This window comes from Geotrypetes seraphini, chromosome 9 (genome assembly GCF_902459505.1).
Source record: "Geotrypetes seraphini chromosome 9, aGeoSer1.1, whole genome shotgun sequence".
Classification (NCBI taxonomy): domain Eukaryota; kingdom Metazoa; phylum Chordata; class Amphibia; order Gymnophiona; family Dermophiidae; genus Geotrypetes; species Geotrypetes seraphini.
Window position 1 is genome coordinate 17322549 of NC_047092.1, and position 23234 is coordinate 17345782.

A 23234-nucleotide genomic window follows, 5' to 3' on the forward strand; every position below is an offset into this window, starting at 1 on the left:
GGGTAATGATTCTTCCTCAGAGGCTAGCTTAGAAAAAAGTCTACATGTTCTCAAGCTATTATAGAATTGGTAAATCCCCCAGAGCAGCAAACCCCAAGTGGCTGTTCTAGTTATAAGCTCCTCTAAACCAGTGGTTCCCAAACCTGTCCTGGGGGACTCCCAAGCCAGTTGGGGTTTTCAGAATATCCACAATGAATATGCATGTGACGGAGGAAGGGAAATGAAAATCTAGCTCATGAGCGTTTGTTGCAAATGTCCTAAAAACCTGATTGGCCGGGAGTCACCCAGGGCAAGTTTGGGAAATGCTCTAAACTACTTGAGTGTTTTTCAGATGAAGCGCTGTACTTAGGGCCAGTGGTATAATAAGGGTGAGAGGCACCCGGGTTGCTGGTGTCCTCCCTTCCCCCACCTCCACACATTCCTTCTCCACCTGCTGTGCGTGCTGCTTTCCTTCCCCCATACCTAGCATGAGCAGCAACACCCCAACCTGCTGTCGCGCCAGCGTTGGCTCATCCTCTGACATCACTCCCTAGGCGCGAGTCCAGGAAGTGACGTCGGTGGAGGAGCCGATGGCTGGTGCGACAGGTTGGGAGTGGCTGCTCACGCCAGGAGTGTTAGAAGTACCCCCATAGGAAGGGAAGCTGTATGCATGCGCGGCAGTAAGGGAGTGGGGGAGGGTGGGGGCCTGCACCCTCACCAAGACGGTGCCTGGGGTGGATCGCCCCCATCCTCTTTACTACACTGCCTAGGGCAGGGATGTCAAGTCCCTCCTCGAGGGCTGCAATCCAGTTGGGTTTTCAGGATTTCCCCAATGGCTATGCATGAGATCTATTAGCATACAATGAAAGCAGTGCATGCAAATAGATCTCATGCATATTCATTGGGGAAATCCTGAAAACCTAACTGGATTGCGGCCCTCAAGGAGGGACTTTGACACCCCTGGCCTAGGGCTACCAAAAGGTCTCTAATGTCTTCATAACATCTCAGAGGTAAAAGGCAGCCTAGCAACCACAGCCCAAGTGATATCTCAGTGATGATTGTTCCTACAAACTGTGGGCCAAAGCTCACATGGCCGGGTCTCCTGGTGTCCTCAGCTTTTCTAGGTGGTGTGAAACCTCCTTTACTTAGGCGATCATTTGTTCTCCTTTCATTTTTCTCTGAATGGCACAAGAGGCATTATAGCTCCCCAATGATCTGGCTGATCAGATTAGGGATAGGGGCATGCCCCAGATGAGCTGAAAGGATTTACCGTGTTTCCCCAAAAATAAGACAGTGTCTTGTATTCATTTGGGGCCCAAAAAAGGCACTAGGTCTTATTTTCGGGTAGGGCTTATTTTTTTCATGTACATGATCATCTCTCCCTTCCTCTCCTTCACCCCAATTCTTCCTCTTTCCTTTCTCTCCCCCACATGTGCAACATCTTTCCTCCCCTCTCACCTATCCCTCGTGCAGCAGAACCCTTGAGCATCTGCCGCGCAGCCAAACCCCTGCTGACCCTCCGTCCCAACTGATCCCCACCGACCGCGACCATAAATACTTTCCGGCACAGGAGCATCGGCCCAGCAGCCACTCACAGGCTGCTTCGCGGCCTTCTGTGTACTGCTGACATCATCAGTAACGCGACACACAGAAGGCCTTTTTCTTCATCATAAATAGGTAAAGGCAGAGGAAATAAATCCAACACAGCTGCACTCCACGAATTTAGCTAGGATGCATCCACCATATTGCTCTCCCCCTTCCCCCCCAAACCAAAACATCTTAATTCATTTTATTGCAACATTTTCAGTGCTTCTGTGTGTGCGCATTCACTTAGCTTAGTGTCTGATTCAGTCAGCACAATTAATCACCTGCAGATAACAAGGATAGTTAACAAGCGGCTTTCTGCCTAAACAAGGGCCACATACTGATCCTGTTGACTTAGTTTCATTTAAAATACCCTTTTATAGTTTGAGAGGAGGGGAAACTGAGAGACAACAGCAATTAGAAGCAATCTTGGGTGTTATATGCCAACTATGTCATAATACATTTAGACCTGCAGGTTTTAAGAACACAAGTTCAGGGGTCTCCTCCCCCCTCCCCCCTCAATCACACACATACATTCTCCACAGGCTGGTTTATGAATGCATATTCTTCTGTCAAGCTGCCTGGATATCAGACTAAAACTCCCAAATCTAAGACAACCTGGTCATAATTGGTATTTTTTAAAATGATTTTTCCAAATTAGAGCCTTTTCAGAGTTGTAGTATAGAAAGAGAAAAGATATTGACTGAGTCACAGTTTAATTCTTGCCAGAAATATTTCTAAGTATACCTGTCACTATGTTGGCACCCTCAATTACATGAGCTCTTGAGTGTAAATTAAGGCCAACTGCAGAATGTCTTAATTCTGGAAGCTGGATTTGACATGAGATGTTGGCTCTGTGTCTGCAGCCGCTGAGTGAGGTTTGTTTAAGCATGGCAGAAATCTTGTAACGAGGGACAGTAATTTCAAACCATAAAAGCTCTTGTATGGCACAAATTATATGAACAGATAACTGTAGTGAACCTACATGATGCATGTTTCTGCTGCAAAATTCCAGTGTGTATTTCCAGTCAGCGGGTGAGAAAATTCGCCTGCACAATGGACAAGCTTGCAGTGCATTCTTGCTATTTGCTGGGTTAGGGTTCCTAGAAAAACCCTGTGAATACCAAAAACATGATTATCCCAGGACAAGCAGGCATGATATTCTCACACATGGGTGACGTCATCTACGGAGCCCCAGCGCGGACAGCTTTTCAAGCAAACTTGATTGAAGTTTCAAGTTTGCACACTGCACCACGCATGTGCTAGCCTTCTTGCCCACTAGAGGGCGCATCCCCACCTCGTGGTCCTCAGTTCTAATTCATCCGCGGAGCCAGAAGCCCTGTGGATTTTTTAGTGCTCTTTTGCCTTCTGTCGCCGCGGCTGTGTAGGTTTTTTCGACGCGGTCGCTGCGTTTTTTCTCTTCTTTAATTTGCTTCTCTTTGATTTTCAAAAAAAAAAAAAAAAAAAAAAACGTGTTATATTTTTTGCGCTCCGGGGGCTCCCGGTAGCCACGGCCGAGGAACCTCGTTCGTTCCCGGCCCCTTTTTGGGCCTATGTCCCGGCCCGTGACGGGATTCAAAAAGTGCGGCACTTGTGACCGGCTGTTGTCGATCACAGATCCCCACAGGCGTTGTCTGCGGTGCTTGGGGCCCCATCACCCGACCGACTCCTGTTTGAAGTGTGGGACCTTTCAAAAAAGGGCTCTCACGCGTCGCATTGCCCGCATGGCGGAACTTTTTTCTCCCGACGTCCCGACGGGGATGGCCTCGAGCTCGGCCTCGGCTTCGGCCCCGGCCTCGACCTCGGCCTCGACCTCGACATCTGGCCCTCCTGCCTCGCCTCGACCCTCGGTGCCCTCGAAGCAGGTTGCCTCGTCCAGCAAGGCCTCGGGTAAGTCTCCACTTCCCTCCTCAGCTCCTGGATCCAAGAAGCCACCCTCGGGCGCCTCATCGGCGGTTGGGTCTGCCTCCGCCCAGCCCAGGGTGTCTAAATCGATAGCCCCGAGGGAATACTCGAGACCGAGGTCGCCCTCTGTGGAGCATCGACAGGTGCTGCCCCAGGGTATGTCCATCCCTGTGTTTCAGGACTTGCTCCGGGCTTTGATCGCCTCGGAGCTGTCCGGGGCCATTGAGCACCTGCAGCAGGCTTCGGCCTCGACTGCCTCGGCCTCGACTGCCCCGCAGTTGGCGACCTCGGCCTCAGGTACCGGGGCTTCGGCCGCCGAGGCACCTGCCGCCTCGACCTCGGCTTTGGCCTCGGACCGGGCCTCGATGGGACAGCCTGAGCGTAGCGTCAGGCCCAAGGACAAGCTGCGCCGAGTGCGGCGGATCTCCTCTACCTCGTCCTCGAGGTCCTCGCGGGGCTCCTCGCCTTCGGGTAGACCTCGGGCGAGGCGCCGACCGAGGAGAGCCAAGCGGTCTCGGGTCTCGCCTCGCGGACGCGGGCGCTCATCGCCTCCCGAGGGCGAGTCCTTGCGAGTCGAGGAGCTCCGAATGGATAATCCAAAACTTTTTCGGTCCCCGTGCAGAGAGGGTTCCCGTGCCTCCTCGACGGGGCGGAAGGGACGGACCTCGATTCCCCGCACCCCGGGGGGTTCCCCCAGGGGCTCGTTCCAGGGGGCTGGGTCCCCGACCCCCTCGAGGTCACGGGACCGTGCCTCGTGGGGTTCGGGATCTGCCAGGGAGCCGAGGTACTCCCGCGAGGCTTCTCCCTTTGCCTCGGCGGGGAGATCTAGGACTCCTTCTCCTCCCGCCAGAACTTCGTCTTTTACGAAGTTCGTCCATGACATGGCGGGGGCGTTAGGGGTGGACTTATCGGCGGGTTCCCACCATTCCAAGGAATATTTGGAGGAGCAGGACCTTCCCACTCCCCAGAGGGAATCTCCTCGCCTCCCGCTGAACAAGGTCTTACTTCAGACCTTGCTGAAAAACTTGGAGGCTCCTCTTACAGTCACGGTCGTGCCCACCAAGATGGAGGCGAAATACCGGACCATTCCGCCTAAGGGGTTCGAGAAGGGGCAACTCTCGCACCAATCAATCCTGGTGGAGTCGGCCCTTAAGAGGTCACAACCCTCTCGGGTGTCTGCTGCGGTCCCCCCTGGGAGGGAAGGTAGGACCCTCGATAAGTTTGGCCGTCGCCTCTATGCTAATTCACTCATGGCGACGCGGGTCCTTAATTATGCCTTTTCATACTCGTCCTATTTAAGGTCTATGGTCAAGGACATGCCTGAATTCCAGGGGGTGATCCCGGCTTCGCACAAGGACAGGTTCGCCACCTTTATGTCGAACCTTTCACAGCTGCGCCTCTACCTCTTCCATGCGGTATTCGACGCCTTTGAGCTCGCCTCGAGGGTATCGGCCTGCGCGGTGGCGATGCGTCGCCTGGCGTGGCTGCGTACCCTCGAGATGGACTCCAACCTGCAGGAGCGATTGGCAAATTTGCCCTGCGTGGGGTCGGAGTTGTTCGACGACTCCTTAGAGGCGGCGACTAAGAGGCTGTCTGATCAGGAGCGTTCGCTTGCGTCCCTTGTCCGCCCCAAGCCTAGGGCCTCGCAACAAAGGCCTTTTCGGCAGCCTCCGAGGCGGTATCCTCAGAAGACGACACCAGCCTTTTCTAGGCCTCCGCCCCGACGACCACCTCAGCAGGGTAGGGGAGGTCCCTCCAAGCCCGCTACGCAGGCTGCGTCCAAGCCCGCGCCGTCCTTTTGACGGGATGAGCGGTTGGGGGCGGGCCCTCACCGCAACTCTGCCACATTCCCTTCCCATCGGGGGTCGACTCTCGGCTTTTGCCCGAGCTTGGACGGAAGTTACGTCAGACGCATGGGTGCTCCGGACCATCTCAGAGGGCTATTCGCTCAACTTCTCCAGGCAGCCTCCGGACATGCCTCCCGGGGCTTGCCCGCCCAATCGGAGCCAGTTGGCCCTTCTCCAGGAGGAAGCCAGGTCCTTGTTGAGCCTCCGAGCAGTCGAACTGGTTCCTTGCGACCAGAGGGGTCGGGGGTTTTACTCCCGTTACTTTTTGGTCCCAAAAAAGACCGGGGACTTGCGCCCCATTTTGGACCTTCGAAAGCTCAACAAGTTCCTGGTCCGGGAGAAGTTCCGTATGTTATCGCTTCCGATTCTGTATCCCCTCCTGGAGGAGGGGGATTGGATGTGCTCCCTGGACTTGAAGGAAGCGTATACCCATGTTCCGGTGCATCCCGACTTTCGCAAATTCTTGAGATTTCAAGTGGGGGAGTGGCACCTTCAGTACCGGGTCCTCCCTTTCGGCCTGGCTTCGTCCCCTCGGGTGTTCACGAAGTGCATGGTGGTGGCCGCGGCTGCCCTGCGCTCCCGGGGGTTGCAGGTCTTTCCCTATCTGGACGATTGGCTCATCAAAGCCCCGACCAGGGAGGGAGTTATTTCAGCGACCCGACAGACTATTTCTCTTCTTCAGGGTCTAGGGTTCGAAGTAAACTTTCCCAAGTCTCAATTGTGCCCGACTCAGTCGCTGCAGTTTATAGGAGCCGTGCTGGACACGGTTCTCCTCCGAGCGTTCCTCCCAACTCCTCGGTTGGAGGCTCTGCTGCGCTTGGGTCGGCAGATCTCGCTGAGGCCTGTCGTGTCGGCTCAGCGCATGATGGTGCTTCTGGGTCACATGGCTTCGACGGTCCAGGTGACTCCGTTCGCCCGCTTGCATCTGAGGCTCCCTCAGTGGACGTTGGCCTCGCAGTGGCGCCAGGATCGCGACCCGGTGTCTCGCCTAATAACGGTGACTCCTTCTTTGAGACGCTCGCTCCGTTGGTGGACCAACTCTTCCAATCTTTCCGGGGGTTTGCTCTTTCGCGTTCCTCCGCATCGCACAGTCCTGACCACGGACTCTTCGGAGTATGCGTGGGGGGCACATGTCGACGGTCTTCGCACACAGGGCCTATGGTCAGCCGCGGACCGTCGGTGTCACATCAATGTGTTGGAGCTGCGTGCTATTTACCTGGCTGCTCGAGCTTTCGGGCATCTCCTGCGCAATCAAATAGTGCTCGTCAGGACGGACAACCAAGTGGCCATGTATTATGTAAACAAACAAGGGGGCACGGGCTCTTGGCCTCTGTGCCAGGAAGCCCTGCGCCTGTGGACTTGGGCAGTCTCTCAGAACATTTTCTTGCGTGCGGTTTACATTCAGGGAGAGATGAATTGTCTGGCAGACAAGCTCAGTCGTCTTCTCCAGCCGCACGAGTGGTCGCTGAACTCCCGGGTTCTACGCGAGGTCTTCGACCGTTGGGGGACTCCTCAGGTGGATCTGTTTGCCTCACCCGAGACTCACAAACTACCGCTCTACTGTTCTCGGATGTTTTCCCGGGAACGCCTCGAGGCCGATGCATTTCTTCTCGACTGGGAAGGGAGGTTCCTTTATGCGTTCCCGCCGTTTCCCCTGATCTTGAGAACGCTGGTGCATCTCAAATTAACCGGAGCCACTATGATTCTCATTGCGCCTCGTTGGCCCAGACAGCACTGGTTTTCCCTGCTGCTTCAACTCAGTGTCCGGGAACCTCTGCTTCTGCCTGTCTTTCCCTCTCTGCTGTCTCAGAGACAGGGTTCGCTGTTGCATCCCAATCTTCAGTCTTTACATCTGACGGCTTGGTTCCTTTCCCCTTGACTTCGGTTCCTGTTTCTCAGTCAGTACGGGAAATTCTGGAGGCCTCGCGGAAGGTCTCGACTAGACTTTGTTATTCCCAGAAGTGGACCAGATTTTCATCCTGGTGCTTCTCGAACCACCTGGACCCGAGTTCGGTGCCCGTGTCTTCGGTGCTGGAATATCTGTTGCATCTGTCGAATTCTGGTCTGAAGACGACTTCCATTCGAGTACATCTTAGCGCTATCGCAGCATTCCATCAACATCTCGAGGGTCGTCCCCTCTCTTTACATCCTCTGGTTTCTCGTTTCATGAGGGGTCTTGTGAATGTCCATCCTCCTCTGAAACCTCCTCCTGTAGTGTGGGATCTTAATGTGGTCTTGGCTCAACTGATGAAGCCGCCTTTTGAGCCCATAGACAAATCTCTCCTTAAGTTTCTCACTTGGAAAGTGGTCTTTTTGATTGCGCTTACCTCCGCTCGTCGGATAAGCGAGCTGCAGGCTTTGGTTGCGGATCCCCCTTTCACGGTGTTCCATCATGACAAGGTGGTTCTCCGCACCCATCCTAAATTTTTGCCTAAGGTTGTGTCTGATTTCCACCTCAATCAGTCCATTGTTCTTCCGGTATTTTTCCCGAAGCCCCACTCTCATCCTGGTGAGGCGGCGCTTCACACGCTTGACTGTAAGAGGGCGTTGGCTTTTTATCTCCAACGTACTAAGTCTCATCGGAAGGTTCCTCAATTGTTTTTGTCCTTTGATCCTAATCGGGTGGGACATCCTGTTTCCAAGCGCACCTTGTCCAACTGGTTAGCTGCTTGTATTTCCTTTTGCTACGCTCAGGCTGGTCTCCCGCTCTCGGGTCGAGTCACGGGGCATAAGGTCCGAGCGATGGCAGCTTCGGTTGCTTTCCTCCGATCCACTCCTATGGAGGACATATGTAAAGCTGCCACTTGGTCTTCGGTTCATACGTTCACCTCCCACTACTGTCTGGACACTTTGTCCAGAAGCGACGGCCGGTTTGGCCAGTCGGTGTTACGTAACCTGTTTTCATGAATTGCCATCCTCCCACCGGCCCTTTTTTGGTTAGCTTGGAGGTCACCCATGTGTGAGAATATCATGCCTGCTTGTCCTGGGATAAAGCACAGTTACTTACCGTAACAGGTGTTATCCAGGGACAGCAGGCATATATTCTCACAACCCGCCCACCTCCCCGGGGATGGCTTCTTTGCTTGCTATGGAACTGAGGACCACGAGGTGGGGATGCGCCCTCTAGTGGGCAAGAAGGCTAGCACATGCGTGGTGCAGTGTGCAAACTTGAAACTTCAATCAAGTTTGCTTGAAAAGCTGTCCGCGCTGGGGCTCCGTAGATGACGTCACCCATGTGTGAGAATATATGCCTGCTGTCCCTGGATAACACCTGTTACGGTAAGTAACTGTGCTATATGGAACCTTTGATGCTATGGGGAAAAAGGGGGTTAGGTTCTTGTGCGACTGCTTATTGTACATTTTTCCTACCTAACACCATAAAGTTATCATTCTGGGCTCCTTTTACAAAGTCAATGAAGCAGTCTGCACAATGCGCAGCAGCAGCGAAAAGGGCGAACGGAATGCTAGGAATGATTAAGAAGAGGATCACGAACAGATGGAGAGGGTTATCATGCTGCTGTACTGGTCTATGTTATGCCCTCACCTGGAATACTGTGTCCAGCACTTGGTCGCCATACATGAAGAAAGACATGGTACTACTCAAAAGGGTCCAGAGAAGAGCGACTAAAATGGTTAAGGGGTTGGAGGAGTTGCTGTACAGTGAGAGATTAGAGAAGCTGGGCCTGGTTCTCCCTTGAAAAGAGGAGACATGATCGAAACATTCAAGATAATGAAGGAAATAGACTTAGTGGATAAAGACAGGTTGTTCACCCTCTCCAAGGTAGGCAGAACGAGAGGGCACTCTAAAGTTAAAAAGGGATAGATTCCGTACGAACGTAAGGAAGTTCTTCTTCACCCAGAGAGTGGTGGAGAACTGGAATGCTCTCCCGGAGTCTGTTTTAAGGGAAAACATGCTCCCGGGATTCAAGACAAGGTTGGACAAGTTCCTGCTGAACCGAAACGAATGCAGGTAGGGGCTGGTCTTGGTTAGGGCACAGGTCTTCGACTTGGGGGCCGCCGCGTGAGCGGACCGCTGGGCGCGATGGACCACTGGTCTGATCCACCAGCCGCAATTCTTATGTTATTATGGTGCGCTAGCATTTTTAGCGCACACACAAGATAAGTGTGCGCTAGCTGAAAAATTACTGCCTGCTTAAAAGGAGGCAATAGTGACTAGTGCGCACGATATTCTAGCGTGCACTAAAACCACTAGCGCACCTTTGTAAAAGGAGCCCCTTCTTGTAAAGAAAAACAATCCAAAAAACCAAACACACACAATCAGCTTGCTGCTTATAGTCTGCATTTTATAAATGTATTTTATATATGTTGTTTTTTGTTTTTTTTAAAGAGGATCTTTTTGGTGCATCAATACTCACACACAGCTCTATGAATATCTTTATCCTCATGGGAACACACACTTGCATGACTGTGAAAAAGTGAAAATGCCTCTGAATAGTGAATATGGGTTGTTGCACTTGATTTTGTGTGAATATGGAATATGCATCTAATGTGAACGCACTGCACTACCAGGGCTGTGGAGTTGGTATATATCAAACCTTCAACTTCATCAATTTTTCTGCTCTCTGAACCCGACTCCTACTATGTATTATATATCTAAGAGATTCATTAGTTACAGAAAGGTAAGAAATTTCTTTATGTACAAAAGTACAAAGTGCAAATGATAAAGCAAGATGGAAACCGCTGTTAAAAATTTCACAAAAACAAGTGAACTCACCTAAATAAGTTTTATTTTGAATTGGTGGGAATAGATCTCAAGTTGAATAAATTATTCCAACTTGTAAATCACTTTACCACTCCCCCCATGTCCAATGTTTTCTACTGTCCATTCTCAACTTTCAGCAAATGATTTAGCTATTTACTTTTCTTCAAAAGTTGATAAGATTTATTATTCTTACAACAGAGAAACATCTGCTTTTGATAAGTAAAATATTTGATGACTCATGATTTTACAAAGTAGGGTAAGTCATTCAAGTCATTAAAATGCTATACCAAGAATACCAAAACATAAAAATAATTAAATGTTTAATTTATTAATTTCTTTAATAATAATAATAACAGTTTATATACCGCAATACCGTTAAGTTCTATGCGGTTTACAGAAGATTAGTGGGGTACAAGTTGAGTTGACGTACAAGTTGAATTAACTTAAGGAATGTGGGAACAATGGGGAGAAAGGGCAAGAGAAGGGAAGGAGGGAAGTGGATCAGCTGTCTAGGTATTTCAGGAATAGGTGAGTTTTGAGGCGTTTCCTGAATACCTCATAAGTGGTGGGCAATAGGAGTTGTTCTAGGTCTTTACCCCATAGAGCAGCCTGATGTGAGAGAAGATGCTCATGGTGTTTTTTTAGTTTGCATCCTCTAACCGGGGGAGAAACGAACATCTTGAATTCAATTCATATCCTAAAAACTAACAAAATTTATTTCATCTTCATTTAAGATCTACAATAACAAGTAATACAAAGTGCTACTAATGACAAAATCATAGGCTGGGAAAAGCTACAGGTACTATCTAAAGCAGGAGTGTCCAACCTTTTGGCTTCCCTGGGCAGCATTGGCTGAAAATTTTTTCTGGGGCTGCACAAACACACAAACGCTGCAGCAAGACAGAGGAGGGAGCCGGCAAGACGGTAAACACCCAGGGGCAACAGAGGAAAACACTGCATCGCCCTCGACCGGGGCCGCACATAATACTTCACGGGGCTGCAGGTTGGAAACCCCTGATCTAAAACTTTTAAATAGAGATAGATTGATTGGACTCTATTTAAAAGCTTTAGATAGAACCTGTAGCTTTTCCCAGCCTATGATTTTGTCATTAGTAGCACTCTGCACTTTGTGTTACTTGTTATTGTAGATGAAATAAATTTTGTTAGTTTTTAGGATAGGAATTTAATTCAAGATGTTAATAAATGACATTTAATTAATTTTATGTTTTGGTATAGCTTGACTCATGATTTGCCCTACCTGCAGATAGTGGACCATTTTTAAAATCATTTCTGCCCATGAATTGAATCCTTTACTCAAATGACTACAATGAACTTCTGCACTAGATGTTCGTTTGTTCATCATATTTTTAGTTTTGTAAATCTTTGAAATTTATTTTTGTGTTAAAAATTTTTATTGTAAGCTTTAAGGAATTAATGTAACTTCCTGATTTGTCTTTGTGCACACTTCTCCCTGCGTATTCGTGGTTTCAGCAATCGCGGTTTCAATTATTCAAGGTTTTTAGCTTTCTGGCTCCTCCTCCCCCAAAATTACATAAGCTTGCATAGAGAAATCGCTGATTCCAAGTGTTTACAGAGAAAATCACTGATTCCCGGCACTTTTGTCATCGTGTTTTGCCTTTCCTTCAGGAACAGGCCAGGTCTCCTGCCGTGTTATTCGCAGTTTCACCATATTCACGATGTTTTTTTAATAGAAAACAGCAAATAACATATAAAAATTATTTGCGGTTTTTCAGTATTTGTGGTTCTTTTAATCCCCTATTGCAGCGAATACGGAGGGCGAAGTGTACTGTTAACCCTCTCTGAACCCATATTTAGAGATACAGTGGGATAGAAGCACCCATTATTATTAGGTATAAAAGACCACAAAATATATTTGATGTTTGAACAAAGAACATGAGAAATTGCTGTTAAATGAAAATATACACTAAACTGTAAGTTTTTAATCTGAAAGCTGGAGTCAGTGCAGTTTATGCCTTTAAAATAAGGTTGGAGAACTTTCTTTGTATTGGCTGAAGAATGGTGATTGATGTAATGATGATGCAAAGAGGTTTACTGTGTACAGAAGGATTTACTTGTAGATCTATAAGCAAACTTTTAGGGTTTTTTGCAGTGTGCTCAATTAAAAATAAAACCTGGAGACAGCTTTTTTTTTTTTTTAAAGGTATTTTCAGTATTTTATTATATAGTAGAATTGAAGATCACATAGATTGAGGTTAGGAAGATATGTTAAGTGGTTTTAAAAGTTTTTATTTGTATGTTATTGACTTTTATGGTGTGTGTGATTGTAATCCACTTAGGGATAGGCAAACTATAAATAAAATATAGAAATATGATTTTTAAATGTTGTAGGACTATATTTATATGAATTTTTCACCATTTTCTGCAATGGGGTGAGTATATGTGAAAAATAAGCAACACAACCACCTCTAGCATCATCTTTTCTCGTTGGTGCATAGATTCTTGACAGGTTATAGTACTGTTTACTGAGCCACCATAAGAATAATCCAGAGATAAAGATGGAAAGTAAGTGAGATTCTGAGGCATACAGGCCTACTTTTTCATCATGGCCTCAAAAGCTTTATCACTGGATTATTTTTTAAGTTGATCCACTACATCATGACTGACAGAATGCAGGTTTTTTTTTTCCCCAGGCCCAGCAGGGCTATACAGTACTAGACTTCAGCATTACTAATGAACAAAAAAAAAAAAAACTGTAACAGAGTACACTTCTCCCTTGTTATTCGCGGGGGATAGGGGCAGAGCCAGACCGCGAATGGCGAAAAATCGCAAATATCCGGCTTTGACCCACCCCCGCCTCCCTTCCGCCTTCCCCTGGCATCCCTGCCTTACCTGGTGGTCTAGCTGTTTTTTGGGGCAGGAGCGATCTTCCTACGCTCCTGCCCCGTGCAGATAGCCGTTAAGAAATGGCTGTGGGGAGTTCACGTAGTCTCTCGAGAGACTACGGGAACTCCCCACAGCCATTTCCTAATGGCTATCTGCACGGGCAGGAGCGTAGGAAGATTGCTCCTGCCCCGAAAACCAGCTAGACCACCAGGTAAGGCCGAGATGCCGGGGGGAAGACAAAAATATGTGTGTTTTTTCCCCTCCTTCCCCCCCTAAAAAAAATTGCGATTATGTGAAATCGTGAGTAGGGTTACTGCGAATGGGGAGGGGGAAGTGTAGACACTAAAGAGGGAGTGGAAAACATGAAAAAGGGTCTGCAAAAGTTAGAGGAATGGTCTAATATCTGGCAACTAAAATTCAATGCAAAGAAGTGCAGAGTTATGCATTTGGGGATTAGAAATCGGAAGGAACCGTATATGCTGGGAGGTGAGAGGCTGATGTGCACGGATGGGGAAAGGGACCTTGGGGTGATAGTGTCTGAAGCAAAGAAACAGTGTCACAAGGCAGTGGCTGTTGCCAGAAGGTTACTAGGCTGTACTGAGAGAGGCGTAACCAGTAGAAGAAAGGTGTTGATGCCCCTGTACAGGTCTTTGGTGAGGCCCTACTTGGAGTACTGTATTCAGTTTTGGAGACCGTATCTGGCAAATGACATAAGACTTGATACAGTCTAGAGAAAGGCAACGAAAATGGTAGGAAGTTTGCACCAAAAGATGTACGAGGAGAGACTGGAAGCCATGAGTATGTATAACCTAGAAAAAAGGAGGGACAGAGAAGATAGGATTCAAACATTCAAATACTTGAAAGGTATTAACGTAGAACAAAATCTTTTCCAGAGAAAGGAAAATAGTAAAAACCAGAGGACATAATTTGAGATTGAGGGGTGGTAGACTCGAGTAATGTTTGGAAATTCTTTATGGAGAAGGGTGGTTGATGCCTGGAATGTGCTCCTGAGGGAGGTGGTGGAGAGGAAAATGGTGACAGTTTAAAAAAAAACCCCAAACAAACGTGGGATGAACACAGCGGTAGAGAATGACATGGGGACAAATTTGTCCCCATTCCTGCAGGAACTTAATTTCCCCACCCTGTTCCTGCCCCATTCCTGTAAGCTCTGCCTTAACCGCACAAGCATCGAACACTTATGATTTTAAAGTGAGGTTTGTGCAGATGAGGATGGAGCTTGCAGGAATGGGGCAGGGACAGGAAAAAAACTCGCGGGGATGGGATAGGAAAATGAGTTCCCACAGGGACGGGGAAAATTTTGTCCCCGTGTCATTCTCTACACAGGGGATTTCTAATCAGAAAATAATGGTATATATTGAAGAACTAAGACCAGTACTGGGCAGTACTGGCCAGTATTGGTGTGTGTCCCATATATGGCCATTCATTTGAGGATGGACTGGGATGATTTAGATAGGCTGGAGTGAGCTTTGATGTTGACTCCAGTAGAAAGAACCTAAGCACAGTACCAGGCAGAGCTCTGGGTTTCTGACCCAGAAATATCTAAGAAAAAGAATAATTTAAATTAAATCATTAATTTATAGTGTAAGGTTGCTCAGACTGCGGGTCCTTATCTGCCGTCATTTACTATGTTACTAATGCCTGCTTTTCAAGTTGGTTCTAAAGCATTAATCTTGATGGACTATACATTAACTAGTACCCCATGCTTTTTCTTGAAGGCTTTTTGAACTTTTTTCCAGATGAGGATTGAGGATAAGTGTTTTTCTCTTTTTAGTTATTAGAAGGTAAATGAGTTCTTAGACCTTTTTATTTAAGTCGTATTTTATGATCATTGTGGATTCATTCCCGCCAATTTTCAGCTGGCGGTGGTCAATGTCTTTTTATAAGCACTGATTGTCACTTGCTATGCTAGGCATTGATATACAATGCCAGGCCATGTCCTGGACATCTGCATTGAATATCGGTGCATAATCCAGGCGGCTGTCCTACTGGAGTTTATGCAGATCCGGCCAATATTCACCTAGGGCCGCATAGGTTTTATGCAGCCCTGACTGAATGTTGTCCTGCCTGCATAACTTTTTAAAAAAATAAAAGCTCTGGAGTCCTGATCTTCCTCCCTCCCTGCCCCTCATCCCTCCAGTTGTCCAGGTAGGCCCCAATACTCCCTCCTCCTCCTCCTGGCTACCTGAATTCCTGTTGGTCCAGCAGCCTCGATGGGGGCAGGAGCACAGCCCCCTCAGTCCTGCCCCTTACAACAGCTTGTGGGGGGGGGGGGAAGAGAGAGGGAAGGATGGATTTCCACACAGGCTGGGAGAAGAGAAAGAAGGGCTGTGATTTGGAGGTGGGGCTAGGAGGGGAATCGGGAGCTTGGGGGTGAGGGACGGGATGGATGGAAAGATGGACTTTCCCATAGAAGGAGGGACAGAGAGGGGGTCAAGAATCTTATTGTTGATAAAACTGTTTTACTTTCCTGCAGCTTTGGATTGGTTGATAGTTTGAGCGCCTTCTAACACTGGTCATCTTTTGCTCCTGTCTGTCTTGCTTATTCTGTGTGTCCTTTTATCTTTGCAGGATAAAAATAAGAAGCTACGTCCCCTGTATGACATCCCATACATGTTTGAAGCCAGGGAGTTCCTGCGGAAGAAGCTGATTGGGAAGAAGGTAAGTGCGTGGCCAATGTATTTAGCCTGAGTAAAAGACAGTTGTCATGTCCTCAACTTCCTAGTGTTGAACACTCATTGTAGTCCCTATGCTGGTGGGCATGCATGTCATCTGCCAATAGCATTGGCAGCTGTAGAATTTACTTATTTTAAGAAATTATTTTACTGGAAATGTAAATGCAATAATGTGTGTACTGGGCAATAACTCGTATGTCATATGTTAAACAGGGGTAGAATCATAGAACAAAAAAGAAGGAACAGAAATCCTATGTAAAGTCGAACAAGTGGGGAGTGGGATAGATCAAATCAACCTTGGGGTAGACAATCTTTATTTGTATTAATCAACTTAAAACCATATTGCATATAAAACCACATGAAAAAGTCCAAATATACAGAAAGTCCTGTTTTGGAGTATTGTAATCAATGACCCGACACGGTCCTTGTTTCGGCCTCCTAAATGGAGGCCTGCCTCAGGGGTGTGGTTTATAGGTCCACTAGATGTCACTCAAATGCTGGAAATACACACTTTAAAAAGGAAGCATCTGCACAGCTTTAGTAAGCCAATGAAAAGTAAGCAGGGCTCTTAGGTCACAAACGGGGGACACAAGTTGCAATACTTCATCAATATTGCGAACCAGGTTGCAGATCATGGTCCTACCTGAAGTTATTGCACCCTTAGCTGCCTGAGCCTGACAAGCCTCCAAGGTGAGCTGTTTTGGGGCAGAAAGGTAGCCCAAAACTGAAACAATAGTCGTAGCACCTTTCCTCTTTTTCCCCCCATCGTAACAGGAGAAAGGTGTCCCAACTCAAACCACCTGAGGTTTCTGCTGGAGCTCAGAGCAGAGCATTCACACCCAACTCTATCTTGCCCCTTCCTTTCTCATGGAGCATTTATCGGGCTTGCTAAAGTCATCAGTTTTTTCTCATTTGTAGACATGTACTTTTCAAATGTATTGTATTACCACAAGATTTTTTTTCTTATAGCTCCACTTCCTGCACAGCAAAGTTTGCAGCCTTTAACCTCAGTCTCCCCTATACCCCAGCTTTAGACAGGGGTTCTTAAACCAAGCCACTATAGACTTTCATTCATGTGTGCAAGAGCTTTTTCTTAATTAGACTTCACTTTCTGATCCTCTAACCCAGTGTTTCTCAAGTCAGTCCTGGAGTACCCCCTTGCCAGTCAGGTTTTCAGAATATCCACAATGAATATGCATACACTGCCTCCATTGTATGAAAATTTCTTTCATGCATATTCATTGTGAATATCCTGAAAACCTGCTGCTCTAACCCAGCCATCCTAGGACCAGTCCTTGATGATAGGCCAGTGTCTTGCAAACTTTTTCGAGCTAGGGAACACTAAACCTAGTGTGTCCGGCTCGAGACACCCGGAAGTGCGCTGGCAGAGGAGAGAAGGGCCGGCAGTGAAAAGAGGAGCTGTTGTCGGGAGATTGCTTATAGGATGTGCTTCTCTTCACGAGAGGCACATCCTGTAGACAGTCTGCTGGGGCTGGCATCTCTCCTCTTCCCCAGTGTACCGTGACATACCTGAAATCTCAGGAGGCCCACTGGTGTGCCACGGCACACAGTTTGCGATATACTGTGATAGGCCATAAGAATATGATTCTCTTCATAGACAGCCTGATTCTCACCTGAAGGTTATGCTGTTGTACAGTAGATGGGATTCGGCAATGAAAGCTGCTTCAGCATTGGAATGTATTTTAGGCAGGAGGGAGTGATGAAGCAGGCTTAGATGGAATTGAAATAAAGCAGAGAAGTAAAAAAGAAGAAACAGCTCTTTGAATTGAAACTGACAACTCAGTTTGCGTGAGAAAATTAGATGCATCTACTTTTCAGGTCCTACCTGTAGCACTTATTCTGCACTTTTCATCTGCTGTTTAGGAGCTCGTTTCAGATAAGAGTACACAGTTGTATGCTTTGGACCGGTAAGGCTGATGCTTAAATGGTTCATTAAGATGAATAAGCCTGCTTATATCAGAAGAAATAATTCCTATCGGTTGAGTCTGCATCTTGCTGGTTAATAGCTAACTGAGTTGCAAGGGCCCAAGGCAGAGCTGAGAGGAAGCTACCTTCTATGTAGTCATTAGGCAGACAGCAAAGGAACCTCATGGAGTGTCTCTTTGATATTTACAGACTGGAAGCCGTTTCAGACCTTCACATTTACATGCACCCAGTACAAGGGCTCAACTTCAGGTCCTATTAATAGTCTGCCTACAGCATACTAACTGCTTCTTTACTTTGGAAACCTGCAGCTGTGGTGGCCTTGCTCCTTTCGTAGGCCGTGATGCTTCAGGATCACTCATTAGCATCCTATTCACAGCAACTGCAGTGAATGATAACATACTTTTATTCCACTGAATTGATTCTAGGGCTAGTGAAATGTCAATATTGGAAACTGGTGTTGCCTGTGTGTATATAGAGGACATGTACAAGGGTTACAGGAGCTCCTGCTGCCCTCGCTCAGAGAATAGTTAAGCTCTGGAATGCGTTGCCAGAGTTTGTGGTAAAAGCGGATAGTGTAGCTGGTTTTAAGAAAGGTTTGGACAAATTCCTGGAGGAAAAGTCCATAGTGTGTTATTGAGAGAGACATGGGGAAGCCACTGATTGCCCTGGATCGGTAGCGTGGAATGTTGCTACTCTTTGGGATTCCGGAATTTTGCAATTCTTTGGGAATCTATATGGAATGTTGCTAATCTTTGGGTTTTGGCCAGGTACTGGTGACCTGGATTGGCCACCGTGAGAATGAGCAGACCCAGTAAGGCTATTATGTTCTCACTTTGCTGTACCACAGATAAGGTACAGCACAGGCAGCAGCAGGATAAACTTCCTAAATACTGCTTCAGCACAGAAAGCACATGTAGGTTTCACTCATACTGCTCAATCACAAAAGAGTACAGTGGGAACAATTTTGTAAATGGTGACAAAAACGGCTCATCAGCACTCTGATCGATGCCCACATGATGCCCAAAATGAAGTACCACTTTTTAGTGCTCCAAAATCTCGGAGAGGATTTCAGCAAAGCCTTTGATACAGTTCCTCATAGGAGGCTGTTGAACAAACTTGAAGGGCTGAAGTTAGGACCCAAAGTGGGTGAACTGGGTCAGAAACTGGCTGTTGGACAGACGCCAGAGGGTGGTGGTTAATGGAAGTCGCTCAAAGGAAGGAAAGGTGAGTAGTGGAGTCCCTCAGGGATCTGTGCTGGGGCCAATCCTGTTCAATATGTTTGTGAGTGACATTGCTGAAGGGATAGAAGGAAAAGTGAGCCTTTTTGCAGATGATATCAAGATTTGTAACAGAGTAGACACCGAAGAGGGAGTGGAAAATATGAAAAAGGATCTGCAAAAGTTAGAGGAATGGTCTAATACCTGGCAACTAAAATTCAATGCAAAGAAATGCAGAGTAATGCATTTGGGGATTAATAATAGGAAGGAACCATATATGCTGGGAGGAGAGAAGCTGATATGCATGGACGGGGAGAGGGATAGTGTCCGAAGATCTAAAGGTGAAAAAACAGTGTGACAAGGCAGTGGCTGCTGCCAGAAGGATGCTGGGCTGTATAAAGAGAGGCGTAGTCAGTAGAAGGAAGAAGGTGTTGATGCCCCTGTACAGGTCATTGGTAAGGCCCCACTTGGAGTATTGTGTTCAGTTTTGGAGACCAAAGAAGAACGTAAGAAGACTTGAAGCGGTCCAGAGGAGGGCGACGAAAATTATAGGAGGCTTGCGCCAGAAGACATATGAGGAGAGACTGGAAGCCCTGAATATGTATACCCTAGAGGAAAGGAGAGACAGGGGAGATATGATTCAAACGTTCAAATACTTGAAGGGTATTAACGTAGAACAAAATCTTTTTCAGAGAAAGGAAAATGGTAAAACCAGAGGACATAATTTGAGGTTGAGGGGTGGTAGATTCAGGGGCAATGTTAGGAAATTCTACTTTACGGAGAGGGTGGTGGATGCCTGGAATGCGCTCCCGAGAGAGGTGGTGGAGAGTAAAACGGTGACTGAGTTCAAAGAAGCGTGGGATGAACACAGAGGATCTAGAATCAGAAAATAAGATTAAAAATTGAACTAAGGCCAGTACTGGGCAGACTTACACGGTCTGTGTCTGTATATGGCCATTTGGTGGAGGATGGGCTGGGGAGGGCTTCAATGGCTGGGAGGGTGTAGATGGGCTGGAGTAAGTCTTAACAGAGATTTCGGCAGTTGGAACCCAAGCACAGTACAGGGTAAAGCTTTGGATTCTTGCCCAGAAATAGCTAAGAAGAAAAAATTAAAAAATTTAAATTGAATCAGGTTGGGCAGACTGGATGGACCATTCGGGTCTTTATCTGCCGTCATCTACTATGTTACTATGTATGTTAGTAGAGAATGACACGGGAACAAATTTTTCCCCGTCCCCTCAGGAGCTCAATTTCCTCGTCCCATTCCTGTGAGTTTTGCCGCTGTCCCTGCCACCGCCTCATTCCTGTAAGCTCTGCCTTAACAGCACAAGCCTCAAACACTTATGATTTTAAAGCGTTTAAGGCTTGCGCAGATGAGGACAGAGCTTGCAGGAATGGGACAGAAGCAGGAAAAGAACTCGCAAGGGTGGTACGGGAAAATGAATTCCTGTGGGGATGGGGAAAAATTTGTCCCCATTTCATTCTCTAGTCAGGAGATGCTGGTAGCTTGTAAAAAAATTAATAAAATAAAGTGCTGAACAGCTTTATTCCTATTTAAAAAAAAAAAAAAAAAAAAAAAGATATTGTACTTGTCACGCACAATATCTGTCCCCATTGAAAAATTTTAAAAACTCATACTGGGTCACCCCCCTCCCCCCTATGATGGCCCACACCCTCGAAACTTTAAAAAAAAAAAATCGGTAGGAGGGAAACCCCTCCATCTTTAAATTAAACCAGCAGCAGGAGAGATGCTTACTTCCTCTTGCCGTCAGACCCCCCCCTGCAAACACCCAATACCCCCACTTTTAAATTAAAGAGCAGCAGGAGGGATGCCCACTCCCTCCTGACAGCAGGCTTGACTCTTCAAAATGGTGGGCATTCCCCTTCCCATAGGAGTGGCCTCAGGCACCTGGACCAATCAGGGTCTTACGGGTTTGGCCTAAGACTCGTACAGGAAAACAGCAATACAGTTCAGTTTCTTATGATGCTTGCAAATTTTCTGGTCAGGTGCTCTTCACTTTTTGCTTTCTCAACAGAGACTGCTCTCCTCTGATTAGCCAGGACCGTGTTCCCTCCTGGCTTTTCCTGCTGAGCCTTTCCCTCTCCTGCTTCTGAGATTGGCTTGAAACCTGCTTGACCCAACTCACCTCTGCTGAGATTTTAATTATGTGGTTCCCACCTCCCTCCTAATCTGTTTCCTCTCCTCTGTGTTTCCCAGATGTCCATGATGGAGTATACATTTTTTTTTAAATGTACTGAATTTAGTAGCTGTGAAAAGCACTGGATTGATAGCACTGGAAACCAAAACCTTCTGTTTTATCGGTGAAGACGCAGCAAATGTTGAAAGCAGCAGTTCAAGTCTCCTTTGCAAATACCATCCCATCACAGAATAGTTAGTGTGGTCAGTTCAGTCTATGACTTGCCTGCAGATTATTGGGTAAATTAGTGCCAAACTGGTGACTGGATAGTCTGATTACCTCCATTAGGAGATAATGAACAAAAGCTGTTTTAAGTCTTGCAAATGCTACAGTTTTTAAATCTTCCCCTGGGCAAGTCAGTTAATCCTCTAGTGCCCACCGCTTTGAATACTAAAGCCACAAAAATGTAGTATACAAGACCCCATGCCCTTTCCCTTCCATTAAGCCCAGTTTCCAACGGTGGCCAACCCAGGTTCCAAGAACCTGGCAGAAATCCAAAGAATAGCGATATTCCAGAGCTGAGATTGTGATGTCATAATACCTCAGTTCACCAATGCCTATGAGCCAGCCTCATCAGTGATGTCACAAAAAAAAAAAAAAATAAAAAAATAAAAAAGAATTTAAGAATTGCCATACTGGGACACTGAAGGTGTGTTGCACTGGTAGAGCTGCTGCCTTTGCACCCAGGAGGTTGCGAGATCAAATCCCAGTGCTGCTCCTTGTGACCCTGGGCAAGTCACTTAATCCTCCAGTGCCCACCACTTTGAATGCCAAAGCCACAAAAAGGAGGTATACAAGTCCCCATTCCCTAATGACAGTTTCAGAAGCCAAAACATGTTTAAGTCAAGGTTAAGTATGAAGCTATTCCCCAGGCATGGTTTGTATTTGGGGAAACCTTGAGAATATGCGTGCTTTCTTTGCCTCTGTTCACTTTTGATGATATAGCTAATCTTTCCCACTTTCCTTTTAAGAAATGCTGAATTTTTCATCAACCCTTTCTCCCCCTCCCCTTCAAATTAATCTCAGTTAAAGCAATGAAAAAAAAACATTCTTTGGGTTAATCAGAGCAGTCCCTAGAGAGATGGAGGAAATGTTTCCTGATTTAAAATGACAAGCTTCCATAAAATTACTCATCTTCACCTTTTTACTGGCATGATCATTCCTAATTGCAGATTAGCATATAGTGCTTTTGAGAAAATCATCATTTTAGGGGCTGTTAGTTGAAAATTAATTACTTTAGTGTGGGTAGCCTGTTGCGGGGTTTGTCTGAAATTACGCATCACGTATAACATTGTCCCCCAATACCAGATATATTTTAATGTTAACATAAATCTAGGTCCCCATATCTCTGTGTCTTATTTATTTGTCACCCAATCAGGGTATCTCTTTTTCTTTGGGCTTTATGCTCAGTTGAAGTGGGCCTCTGGTCAGCTACAAAGAAATTAATTATTATTTTTTTTTTTCAGCTATCCAAGGATTAGTTCTTCCCTGTTTTGTATCTTTTTCTCCCAGCTCAATCGATTACATTGCAGGCATGGTACAGTGCATAGGGAGATGCATTCTTAAGCCCTAAATACAGCCACTAGGTATTGATATTAAAAATATAGAAATTTACCTATCGGGTGAGATCCATCTATCCAGTATCCTGTTTCAAACTGAGCAATCCGGGCCACAAGTACTTGGGCAGGATCCCCAAAATAGCAAGATTCCATCCTAGTTATAGTATAAGCAGTAGCTTTCCTCAGGTCTACCTTAATAACAATTTATGGACTTACAGGAATTTATCCAACCCTTTTTTTATGCAAAATCTATCTATTGAAAATAAATATATCAAACAATGATCCGAGAAAGCGGATCCTGCATATTCATACAAAAGCAATGCCTCGAACAGATCTTCATGAAATGATTCTCCCATCAACATCGTCTCCTTTTTCCACCCATCTCCACTCAACTTTCCTTCACCAGGTCCATCTCCATACAGTCAGATTTTGGAATCGTGCAGTTCTTTGATACGCCCTAGACTTAACCTTTTTAACTCCCAGTATCGCAAAGGTGAGGAAGTGCTGCAGTTCTGGAGGGAGCCTGAGACCAAAGTGGGGTGCCCAGATCCCCAAGGCCCCCGCCCTCCATGACTACGCCACTAGTCTGTAGCCTCTCAGCACCTGTTGGAATTCTGCATACCAAGTTTCAAGTTTATTAGGTTTTTATATACCGCCTATCAAGGTTATGTAAGCGGTTTTACAATAAGTTACTCAAGCATTCTTCCAATCTGTCAT

The 23234-nt window shown here is 46.7% G+C and overlaps 1 protein-coding gene across 1 annotated transcript in view; it reads left to right on the forward strand.

Moving 5' to 3' along the window:
• The window catches only part of SND1 (staphylococcal nuclease and tudor domain containing 1), a 1352488-nt gene that overhangs the window by 229434 nt on the left and 1099820 nt on the right, over positions 1-23234 (forward strand). The window contains exon 11 of the mRNA XM_033959404.1: positions 15493-15582. Coding sequence (XP_033815295.1) covers positions 15493-15582 — 90 coding nt within the window. The remainder of the gene's footprint in view (positions 1-15492; positions 15583-23234) is intronic.